The 12,214-nt window shown below is 49.9% G+C and overlaps 1 protein-coding gene and 2 non-coding genes across 6 annotated transcripts in view; 2 read left to right on the top strand and 1 right to left on the bottom strand.

Annotated features, from left to right (window-relative positions):
* Positions 1-508: 508 nt before the first annotated feature.
* Positions 509-580, top strand: TRNAP-CGG. Its single transcript has one exon. It is a non-coding gene; the product is annotated as a tRNA-Pro (tRNA).
* Positions 581-952: 372 nt separating this feature from the next.
* On the bottom strand, positions 953-1,024 carry TRNAP-AGG. Its single transcript has one exon. It is a non-coding gene; the product is annotated as a tRNA-Pro (tRNA).
* A 4,659-nt stretch (positions 1,025-5,683) lies between these two features.
* Positions 5,684-12,214, top strand: part of MPZL1 (myelin protein zero like 1) — a 34,097-nt gene continuing 27,566 nt past the window's right edge. The window contains exon 1 of one of the 4 annotated variants that reach the window (XM_032096038.1): positions 5,684-5,806. In XM_032096038.1, coding sequence (XP_031951929.1) covers positions 5,695-5,806 — 112 coding nt within the window. In that variant the 5' untranslated portion in view covers positions 5,684-5,694. Of the gene's footprint in view, positions 5,807-6,000; positions 6,234-10,951; positions 11,219-11,617; positions 11,641-12,214 lie in introns of those variants that run through there. The other 3 variants (XM_032096039.1, XM_032096042.1, XM_032096051.1) reach the window with 3 other exon arrangements.

Here is a 12,214-nt window from a genome sequence, read left to right as displayed (position 1 = left end):
AGCCGCGGGGGGGTGGGGGGGAGAGTCCTATTCCCCCGCCTCCCGATCCCCTGGGAGCGAGCTCGCCCGGCTTCCAGCGCCGCCGCGGGCGCGGAGTGGGAGTGGGAATGGGAGTTGGAATGGGAAGGCTGGGTTGTTCCTGCGCCCCTCGGATGAGCGCGGGAGCGCGGGGGAAAGGAGCGGAGCGCCGCGGGGGCCGCTGCTCCCCCCGCGGGGACGCGGAATGACCGCTAACGTGCAGAGCCGTAGGGTCGGGGGAAGGACGAGGCCAGGGATTACCCGGGGAAGGGAGGGAGGGGGCGAGCCGGGAGAAATGGCCGCAAGCCCCGCAGTTCGGGAGAGCAGCGATGTGCTCCGCAGCGCTGGGCAAAGCCGCTGGCAGTGCGGTGCTGGCCGGGAAGGACAGACCCACACAGGTAGCGGATCCGCACAGGCCGTGGCGCGGCGGCCAGGCCGGGAGGAGGCGGGACGGCAGTGAAGTGCCGAGCTGGGAAAGCACCAAGAGAGCGGCTCGTTGGTCTAGGGGTATGATTCTCGCTTCGGGTGCGAGAGGTCCCGGGTTCAAATCCCGGACGAGCCCGCTGAGGAGGGGGCGCGGCAGCGCTCCCTATTTTGCCGCCGCGGGGCCCTGCTGCGGTTTTGCGCCTCAGGCTCCCCCGCAGCGGGGGCGGGGATGGGGCTGGGGCGGCACGGCCCGGGTAGGGCCGCTCGGAACGGAGAGGAGCGGCCCTGCAGCGCCGTCCCGGTGAGGGGGAAGGCGGGGATCTGCCTGGGAAAAATGGGAGTCGCGACTCCCGGTGCGAGACGAGGAGGAGCGGCCGCTCCCTGGTGAGTTATTAACGCTTTTTCTTGCGCTAAAAAGGAACGAGTGGGTCTCGTTGCTGGTCCCGCGCGTGTCCCTTCGCTTCGCTGCTGCGGAGAAGGAAGAAAATTAAAGAAAAAAAAAAAAACTGGGCTCGTCCGGGATTTGAACCCGGGACCTCTCGCACCCTAAGCGAGAATCATACCCCTAGACCAACGAGCCGCCGCGAGAGACTTTTCCTCTCCCCTGCACAGGAGCGCTTCGGTGGCGCCGCGCAGCCGCTGCGCGGGACAGCTCCGGCCCGACCCCATTCCCGCGGCGTTCCCTGTTCCTGGGGGGGCACGCGCGCTGTTCCTGTGGCTGCCGGCGCTCCCCGGGTTCCTGCCCGGCACCGCGGCAGCTCTGTCGCCCCGTGGGTGCAAAAGCTGCTCGTACGTGGCGAGCTATCGACCGCGACAGCCAGACCACAAACCCCAGCGCGATGAGGGGAAATTCGTGGTTCATTTCCATAATTTCAAGCTGTACCGCAGCCAAGTAGTGGCAACGTTACTTTCCTAACTTGCAGATGATGATTTTATGCAGACCTGCTTAAATAGAGAGTCTTTGAACGCTGATGCTGGTCAGGGTAGAGGTCAGTGCTACCTTGGCTTTTGCCTTCGTACAGCAACAGCCACTACACTAATTTTGCCTATATTCCAGTATGTTCCAAGAAGTTGGAGAGATGGAGAGAGAGACGGGAAGGCAAATTGCTTCCATTTTATGTGCTTTCTTATGTGTCAAGGTTATCAGGAAGACTCGTGACTGAAACTGTTCCTTAGCATCCATTCAGCACTGGAATAGCTCATCATTCCCGTCCTTTTCCATCCTAAGTTTTCCTCAGAACACTTATCCTTGCATAGTGGGTGACCCAAGACATTCTTCTTAATCAAATTATGGAAAAGCTGAGTTATGGAAGACAAGACTGAGAGGGGATCTCATCAATATATATAAATATCTCAAAGGAGGATGGTGCCAGGCTGTTTTCAGCCCAGTGACAGGACAAGGAGCAATGGCCAGAAACTAAATCCTAAGAAGTTCCACTCAACATGAGGAAGAACTTCTTTGTGCTAAGGGGCCAGACCACTGGAACAGCAGCCCAGGGAGGGCATGGATTCTCCTGTCCTGGAGACATTTAAACCCCACCTGGACCTTTCTCTGTGTAATCTGCATAGGTGACCCTGCCTTGGCAGAGGGGTTGGGCTGGATGATCTCCAGAGGTCCCTTCCAGCCCGAACAACTCTGTGACTCTGTGACAAATAGTTCCCAAACTCTTCAAGGTCAATATGCAATTACTGTGCTGCTGCCAGCTCTTGAGTTTTGAAAAAAAAAATCACATTTCTAGTTAACCAAGTAAACATGAATTGGGATTATCCACTAGTCACAGTTTCTCCCAACTTGCAGAAGAAAAATAACGTTGTAATAGACACCCAATGCTTTCTTGTACAAATAGAGCCTTTTTTTTTTCTTTCTTTCTTTCTCTCTCATGTTCTTCTATTACTAATTCAAAATTAGTGTTTTGGGTGGGATTTTTTTTCAGGAGTGCATATCTTTGCACACTTAACAGTGTATACTGTACAATTCCTCTAGGATGTACAGAGATGCAGGCTAAAGAGAAAACAGTCAAAACCATTAAAAATGTAAAATCAGTCTGAATATATTTGCTTCTCTACCTAGAAGTTATTACCCCTTTTTTATAACATCAAAATCCTGCTTGCTCTCTGTGGCAAGCTACTAGAGGCCTCTCCAAAACAGTAGGAAAACAAAGGTCTGAATTTCTAACATAAACAACAGCCATGAAAAACTGTGTTTAACATCTTCCCCAATGATACACACAGGTTTAGATATTCCTTTTGTGATAAGCAGAAGCAAAAGAAAAAAAAAAGAAGAAAAGTGTTTTTTCCTTCTGTTGTGAGACTGAATGCTGATGTTACTGTGTGTGAGAAAGCTCAGAAACGAGTTGAGCAACTCGACAGCAGCCTGCCAGGAGGCTGCTGTGGCCTGAGCAGTCCTGCCCTGTCACTGCTGCTCGCCTCAGGGGGAATGGATTCAGCAGGAAGAGAAGTAACAAATCCCAGCTCTTCATATGCAGACTGAAAAAAATCAGTTTGCCACCAGCTCAGTGAGTTGAATTTCTAAGAAATTTGGTAAATACCAGTGTTGTCACTAGACAGAGTAGAGTTACACAGCTAGAAGGAAGAAGATGCAATATATGTTCCTCAGGACAAATCAAGTTGTCCCAGCACCCTACTTCCTTTCTGGAAGTAGCAGAAGAGAATAATTTGATAATATCTATCTGGATAAAGAATGTTCTGCTGTAAGTAGACCAGAGACTCCACCAGATGTTCTCTGTAGTGAACATCTGTATTAGTACACAACAAACAGGGCAGTCAGGGCTGTTCCTGTGGCAATGTGATCTCAGCTCTGTCGGGGGAGGGAGAGTATGAGTAAGGGGCACCTGTGGCCCGATTAGGTTTATTAGTACACAAAAAGGGAACATGTGAGCTCTGTGAAGGACAGTCAATTTGAGAACAAGAAAAATGCAATATTAAAAAAAACCGCTTTAGGACTACTGTCTTGGAAAAATTAGAAGGGTGAAGCTTAGAAGGGTGAAGCTTAGAAGGGTGAAGCTCGGCCTGTTCAGAGGAGTGAACATTTTTGAACTGTGCAATACTGCAGGACCTGGAGATAAACAGTGAACTCTGGGTGCTGAGGTGCTTCCATGCTGGTAAGAGCACTTCCAGCCACCTGGGAGAGCTGTGAGGTTGGGCAGAGTTTCCATGGGAAAGAAGAGCTCTGAGGAAGTATTGAGGCAAAAAGGGCTTGGAATGAAAAGCTTATCCCTGCCTATCAGTTTCTGCTCCATTTGGAAAGCAGGGATATTGATGAATTGGCTAAAGACCCACCGCCAAGGGAAGTCAAATGAGGTGCCAACCAAACAAGGTGATATTTCCCTGCAATACAAAGAGTTGCCTGTGTTGTTGGTATTTATTCCCAAGCGGTGCCCTGGATTTCTGGTAGTCTGGGTTTCTAGAAAACACATACAACAGTTAGATGAGGAACGTGCTCCAGAGCTTCCCCCTAGGGTATAAATAATGGATGCAGAAGCTGTTACATTTTAAATCCCATGCGAGCTGTAAGGTGGTGTCTGGAAAAAAAAATAATCTGCCTATGTTTTTGCAGGAGGTTGCTTTGTCATGACCCTCCTCAGCGTGGCACATGGGAGTGGGCCTTTCCTGTGGCCTCTTTCACCTGCAGATGTGATGAGGTGGCCAGAGAGTGGCAGAGAAACTGGTGGCACAGGCATCTGGGAGAGGACCAGCATCCATGGAGCACTGGGCAGGAGCAGAGCACCCCGCAGGCCTCTGGAGGCTCAGAGATGCAGTGAGCAATAGCCTTGAGGTATGACTCAGCTTGTGCAGCTTCTTTAAAATGCATGGTTGGGAAAACACGGCACAACAAAGAGGTTCTCAGAAGCAAGGAGGAAGAGGGAAGGATGAAAGCTTGGTCTCAGGTGGTGTGTAACAGCTGGGAGTCCAGTCAGCAAGCCGAGGGAAATTCCAAGCAGGTATTTTCAGGCGAAAGGCAAAGATGGTTGCGTGACTGGTGCAGCAGGAGAGCTTCGGCAGGAGCCTGTGCTTACAGGCAATGCAGGCCGAAACAGGCTCTCTGAGTTAACAGGGAACAACGGGCAGGACTTCTGTGGAGGCAGGAGGAACCACCACTGTCTGTGCTCAGAGCTCCCAGCAGCGCTCTCCCGCTTCCCTTGGGACAAACCGGCACCATAACAATCACCTGGGGGAACTCAAGGCTGGCAGAGGGGTTGGGGCACTAAGTGAGCACTGTGATCTGCTCCTGCTGTCACTGCCCTGTTGGAAACTGGGCCGAGTGATGCACGGCAGGAGACTTCCATAGCTGAGAGTGCTTGGGACACCACACCACACCAGAGTCATCAAACCTCTGTGGTCCTTGAACAGCTCCTGTGGTGTTCTTGACTACGGGAAGCACAACTCCCCTGGAGTGACTGCCGGTTTATTTGCAGATGGGCTCAGTGCCAGCTGGGCCCATCGGTACCATGCCTCCAAAGGCATTTGGATAAGCTTCCCGCACTGCAGGGTAGCTGCCGGACAGCGCCAGAGCCCGAGGCAGCCCTGCGAGGAGCGGCTGAGGGAGCTGGGGGGGCTCAGCCTGGAGAACAGGAGGCTCAGGGAGGACCTTTTCACTCTCTACAACTCCCTGAAAGGAGCCAGGTGGGGTTCAGCCTCTTCTCCCAGGGAACCACTGACAGGACAAGGGGACGTGGCCTCAAGCTGCACCAGGGGAGGTTCAGGCTGGACATCAGAAGGAATTTTTTTCACAGAAAGGTTGATGAAACATTGGGATGGGCTACCCAGGGGAGGTGCTGGAGAGGTGTTTAAGGAAAGACTGGACGTGCCAGTCAGTGCCGTGCTCTAGCTGATATGGCGGTGTTGGGTCACAGGTTGGGCTCGATGATCTCAGAGGTCTTTTCCAGGCTCACTGAGTGGGTGATTCCGTGATTCAGCGTTTATGTGACGCCCGGGATGCACCGGCCGGGAGCGGCCCCGCAGCGCCCGCGCCCCCCGCTGCACCGCCCGCCGGCCGCGGGGGGGCGCCAGCAACGCGCCCGGCTGGGGGCCGGAACAGCGCGTTCCCTGCTCCCATAGGTTCTCTGGCCTTGACTGATGGCTCCTCTACCCAATCCCCGTGGAGCAGCGGGGCAGGGCGCGGGCGGGGCGAGCGGCGCGCGGGGGGTGTGTGTGATTGACGGCGGCGGCAGCCAATGGGCGGGCGGGGCAGGGGGCGGGGGGCGGGCCCTCGGGGGCCGGGGGCGGACAATGAGGGCGCCGCGGGGAGGTGGCGGCGGCTGGAAGATGGCGGCGGGCGGAGGCAGCGCGGGGCGGCCCTGCGCGGCGTGGCTGCTGATCATCGCCGCCGCCCTCACCGCCGGTGAGTGAGGGACCGAGGGACCGAGGGAGGGCCGGCCGCCGGTTCGGCTCTTTAATCCCGCTCCCGGGGCGGAGGGCGGATCCGCGAGCAGGGCACGGCTGTGCCGTTCGCTGCCCACCCGGTTCGGAGCCGTGTTGGCGGCGGCCGAGGAGCCCCGTCCTCGGCGGGGGAAGGGTCGGTGTGCCGGGGACAAAGCCCCCGAAGCCGGCATGGGCAGGGAAGGGGTGCCGCGGTGCCAGGGCAGTGATGCGCGGCGGCCCCGTATCTGCGCTGGTTCCACAGAATCCATTAGCTTGGGAAAGATCCCTGAGATCATCGAGGCCAGCCTGGGACCCAGCACCACCATGGGTTCTTCACTCCGGGGACGCCGGTGGCCTTTGTTGAGAGAGCCACGGGGTGACCGAGGAATGGGGACGCTGGTGTTGTGGTAAATGACTTGATTCGGTCAGTGGCGAAGTATTTGGGTGGAGGGGGAATTATGTCAGTCAGATGATGCGCTTATGACTCGTATAGGTGGAGAGTAAGTGCGGAATCACAGAACAGGTCGGATTGGAAGGGACCACAGTGGGGTCATCTGGTCCAACCTCCCTGCTCGGGCAGGGTCATCTCAGAGCACATGGCACACGATTGCGTCCAGATGGTTCTGGAATATTTCGAGTGAGGAATACAAGGCTGTGGAGTGGTAGGAATGGCAAGAGTGATGCTTAAATCTGCTGAGGCTCATGTTCTCAGAGGGCAGAGGGTTCCACACATCAGTTGGACACGAAAAGTTGTGCACATTTCCCATGCCAGCTCAGTGTGTGTAGATGCTGGGCATGGACAGTGAGGGACTATCCAGTACACATATACCCAGAATATCCAGTGATGGATATTTTGGGTTGGCAGCACTTGCTTAGTGGGTAAAACTTCGTGAAGTACTTCAGTAGGAGACATTAAAGAAGCCTCCTCAGTTCATATGTCTGGAAAACTGTAAAATTGTAAGTCTGTCTGGGAAGAAGTTTATTAAGACACTGTGCTGAGTGGTAAGGAACTTAAAACGTATTTCATAGAATTTTAGAATGGTTTGGGTTGGAACAAACATTAAAGATGATCTTGTTCCAATCCCGCTGCCATGGACAGGGACGTCTTCCGTTAGACCAGATTGTTCAGAGCCCCATCCAACCTGACCTTGAACATGTCCAGGAATGGAGCATCCACAGGTTCCCTGGTCAACCTGTTCCTGTGCTTCCCTACTCTCACAGTGAAGAACTTCCTCCTAATATCTAATTCCTATTAGTATTCCTTTTCCTAGATCTATTTCCAAAGGGCATTGTTTGCATTTAAGATGACTGCATTTTGCAATAAAGAGGTAGAGATTGCTAAGGCTTGCTGTGTATCTTCAGAGACAGTAGAATTAAGTAGGTAGATGTGAAATATGCATAGATTACAGTAAAACTGAGCTCTTTGGAAATACATATGGAGACCAGAGAAGAAGGAATCATATTTCCCCTGACTGCAACAAAAGGTCATAGCTACAGTAATGCTATGGGTAGGTGGGAGTAGTAGATTATTGTAGAAGGCCTGAATTTCTTCCTGTGTTGGCTTCTTCTCTCCTTGCATATCCTTAATCCTCCTGTCTGCTGTGAAAAGCAAGGTTTACATCTCTGCATGGGAATAAGTGATGAGAGTGCAGGCTCTTTACCTCTTGAACTCAAAGGAGTTTGGTGATGGGGAGGAAAAGATGACCTTCCCCAGAGTTTGGGGTGCTAAGGAGTCCTGGGTAATCAGGGCTGTGCATTTCTTCTTGCCTGTGTCATTCTGGCTCCTGATGTTTTTTCCAGGACCCTTTTCCCATTCCCTTTCCTTATGCAGGATTTTCACCTCATGAGAGGTTCAGAAATCAAAACCTGCCTTTTTTGGCAAGGGCAGACGTGGTGTTTGCAGAGGGCTGTAGCTGCTCCCTCGCTCAGATGTAACGTGTAGCTGGGTGATGTGCTGCACACGTGGCTGCCATGCCTCATGCCTGCTCTTCTGCCTCTTCATATGGTGCTTGGCAGGTCTGTTCCTGTGGCCAATAACCTGCAGTGAGACAGGAATATTGCTTAGGGTGCTGTGCTGTGCAGGCCCCATTAAACACCACAACCTGCTCTGCCAAGCCCGGTTGCTTCACAGCTAAGCACAGATAACACAATTCTAGGCTTATTTTCTTGTGTGCTCCTGCGTGTGTGGGTTAGGAGTTCATCTTGCTTCTTTATGCTCAGTCATCTGAAAACCCAGTTGCTTCATTTACTTGTAAGAATGAAGGATCATTGTCAAATGTGCTGTCTGTGATTTTGTGGACATTTTGTAGCATACGTAGTTAATCTAGGTGTAATCTCTTCTGTGCATGAGTGAGCCTGGAACAACCAGCCAAGAGTATAAAGAAAATGGATTATTTTGCAATTGTGCATTTGTAAGCCGTGTAAGTATGACTTAAAGTGGTATCCTGCCTGTGTTTGACATTAGGGTGGTGCCTGATTACTCCTGAAAATCTCAAAAAATGTCTAGATATTTTCTTATTATTCTTTTTGATACCAACAAAGCCTGATCTTTTTTAAAATTTATTTTCTCCTACTACCCCTTTGATACACACTCATACAAGTGCACTGTGGGCACAATACACATGGGTCAGTAACAAGCAGAGTATTGAGATGTTAAATAGCTCAAGTGCCTATTACTGCTTGGAACTCACCAGCCCATTTCAGTTGCTGCTTGAAATGTTTCCTGAAAATAACAGTGTAAGTCAGGGTTGCAATGCTCACTTCGTGCTTGTGCCAGGTTTAGTCAGAATTCCTGTATTCACCCCGTCAGAAGCTGTTAGTCCTTTTAAGCTCAGCCCACTGATGCTGCAGGTAGGAAGACTTCCTTGGCTGCAATGCTCAGTGGGTTCTGCAAAGGGAAAAGCTGCATAAACTCCTCTCAGCTCACCTCACTTGCAGCAGCAGCAAGTTGTTTTTGAATATGTTGAAAAGTCTGTACCTTAATGTTTTGGTGATAAAATGAGGTAAAGTGTCCAGATACTTCTTGGCCCCAGCCATCCAACAGTCTCAGCCTCTGTGTAAGTAATAGCATGCGTGGCTGTGTTACTTGTTATCTGAATTAAAACTGATTGTATTAAACAGCAATTCCACTGCCTGTCTGTGGACCCACCTTGTCCAGACTGGTGGTGGATGTCCTGTGTCCCATACAGAGTTGAGATGGAAGACCAAAAAAATGAAACCTAGTATTATAAGGCAGATGTCTTGTACTGTTTGTTTTGAAAGATTTTGGTCTGAGTGGTTTCTAAAGACTTATTTTTCTGGAGAAGTGCCATATAGATAGATCATCATCAGGTCATCTATCCAAAGCTTATTATTAGCAGCCATAGTGGGAGTTCTCCAAGTGTGATATGATGTGATGTGGTTTGATCGTGTGTGGCATACATTGCTCTTTCCACCACCTGCATGTAATCAACAAAATAAACAGCCTTGTATGCAAGAAAATACATTTTTTGAGCTACTGAATGCAAACTCAGGATATCCTAGGAATACATCAGAAAGCTGGAAGCGCTGGGTGTGACAACATTTACATCCTTATGGCATATATCCTTTTTTTTGTTGTTGTGTGTGGTTTGTTTGTCTTTATTACTTTGCTGGTCTGGGTTAGTGGAACCCCACAAGAAGTGATTAGCACAATGGAGAGGATGTGAACGTCTTGTATAAGAGAGCGCTGTGCCGGGAGAGGACAAGAAGTTCTGAACTGGCTTTGCTGCTAGCAAAGAGACTTGGGGAACTTTTAACTGCAGTGATTCAGTGTTATCTCCAAGAGCAGTCATGTGGAAAAGCAAGTGTTTACTCAGATTAGGGTTTAGCAATAAGCAGTACCCATAGCACAGAAGATGTGGCAATCCACCTTAAGCCAGGGTTAACATCAGTATTTTTTGCTGAGCAGGTTGAAATACAGTTTTTCCTCCCAATCTGTTTTATCTTTAAAGGGCCATTCTGTTACTTGTCCTGAATAAGCCTTTTTTTTTTTTTTTTTTTTTTACTTGAAAATGTTTATATGAGATTTGTATTTGTATTGGTACTCATTTTTGGCTGAGACAGAGTTAATTTTCCTTGTAGCTTGGAACTTGTGCTAAGTTTTGGACTTGTGGTGAAAAGAGCCTTGACCACAGTGTTTTGCATTGGTTACACCTCCCAAGGCCTTTTTTGTTTGTCACCCCTCCCTGATAGCATTTGGGCTGGGAGTGCACGAGGGGTTGGGAGGGCACCACAGAAGTCGTGGTCAGCAATAAAAGCTGGGAAAAGAAGGAGGAAGGGGGCTGTTTGGAATTACAGCATTTGTCTTGCAAGGCACTGTTACACCTGACAGAGCCCTGCTTTCCTGGAGATGGTGAACACCTGCCTCCTGATGGAAGCAGTGGGTGATGGCTTGTGCTCTCCCTATTAAACTGTCTTTATCTCAGCCCTCGAGTTTTCTCACTTTTACACTCCCAGCTCTGTCCCTGATTGCAGCAGGAGGAGCGAGCGAGGGGCTGTGCAGGGCTGAGCTGCCTGCTGGGGTTAGCCCACAGTCCTTGTATATTGTTCCCTTTGGCTGCTGTGCCTTTCAGCTTCTGCATTTTTATGTATCTGTTGAGCTGGCGCTTTCCACTCGGTGCTGCTGCTAGGTTTTGGCTTAAAGTGCATTAGGAAAACAGGAAGGCTGTGGTTGTTCTTGTGAACTCTCTTTCCTCCAACCCTGCAGAAAAAGATGCTTTGTGGTGCATTTACTGATGTTTTACACACATGGTGTTAAGGGGCATGAAGGGATCTTGCCCTGAAACATTGGTTATACCCTACCCTTCAGTGTTTCCAGTCAGACTGAGATGCTGATCCCTAAAGGAAGGTTAAGCTCTGGGCAGTGTAGCAGTTGTCAGTGGTGGCTGTTGGCACTTTCACTTCATGAGATGGAGGTAAATCAGGGCAGGTCATCTCCAGGTGGGTGAAATGGCCAGTGCTGGAGGCATTTAGAGTTGGCTGCAAGCCACCTGTTATTCAGTAACTTGTTTTTGTAACATGTGCAAGTGAAAGGTGGTGAACAGGGCTCCCTCTTGGTAATAAATTCCATAAAGCTGTATGTGCAGGAGGAGTTCTGAAATCTGGTTACTATGTCTTGATGTTTTCAGATCAAGGTCTTGCAGGATCTTGATGCTTTCACTGTGGAAGGTGTTGAGATGATGGCTGCACGGAGATGCTTCTTACCCTGCTGCTTGACAAAGTCAGGTGTGGATGAAGGCGCTGCTCCAGTCCAAGGATGGCTCTGCAAGTGACCACATGTGTAAACTGGGAAAGTGATGTAGAGTGTGCTGCCAGGGAGGCCATAAATACTTCGCCAAAGAGAAGCATTCCTGGGAAGAACCAGCTGAATCGGGTCCTGCTTGGTCCTTTCTAACCCTCCTCAGTTGTACAAAACAGTATACAGTGGACTGGGCTAGGGTGTTGGTCTGGTTTAAAAGAAAACAATGGTGAAAGGGCTGTTTTGAACACAGATTAGTTCCTGATCAGATTCATCTCATTCTGAGTGTGCATGTGAGCTATTTAAATTGGCACCACCACTGACAAATTCCTGTGAAACAATGCTTTGAAATATTTAGCATGGGCTTTTCCTTTTGGTTTTGTGGTTGTGCTGCTGCAGGTTATAGCTGGTTGTGAGTTTGCTCAGCAATTCAGTTAGCAAGTAAGTGTGAGATTGCTGCAAGCTTGGTGCCAGAGCTGGATGCAGGCATTCAGCAGTCCATGGATCACTAAGGAATATGGTCCTCCAAGGGCTTTGGATTTGCTTGAACTGCTGAAGTAAGTCTCTAGTCACACCAGAACAGATTGGCTGCATGAATACCCTGTTAGCTGAGGAGGGTAATCACTTGGATGACTTAATTTCATCTATCTCTTATCTTCTTGCTCAGTTAGGTAGTGGGATTTTATTGAATAGGTTTGTAATCAAGTCCTCTCTGTACACAGGAAAAAATCCTGTGCTCACCTTCCCAGGCTGGTGGAAATAGCAATACTTTGTAAGAGAATGGACACGATTCTGGTTCAGGAATGATGACAGGTGGGAGTGACTGTTCATGGAATGCTACTAATACCTTGGGATGGTTTCAAAGTGCAGCTTTTGCAGATGTTTCTTGGTGTGTGTAGCTATGTTGTCACTGAGTTGGTTGCAGCTTTGTGGATTGATTATTGTAAAAGGGTCGCAAAAAGGGCAGCTTCTTATGTCTGATATGTAGGCTCTGCACTGTAGCTCCTCATGAAATCAATGTATGCACATACTAAATTCTACTGCCTAGTTTGTTTTGGAAATTGGTAGTTCCCATGCTGCTAATGATAGATTCTGTCAAAAAGATGCTGCATGCCATCAACAGTTGGCAAC

This window comes from Corvus moneduloides, chromosome 2, assembly GCF_009650955.1.
Source record: "Corvus moneduloides isolate bCorMon1 chromosome 2, bCorMon1.pri, whole genome shotgun sequence".
NCBI classification, from domain to species: Eukaryota; Metazoa; Chordata; class Aves; order Passeriformes; family Corvidae; genus Corvus; species Corvus moneduloides.
The sequence above is the reverse complement of the archived record's forward strand: the minus strand, read 5'-3'. Positions and strand labels throughout refer to the sequence as shown.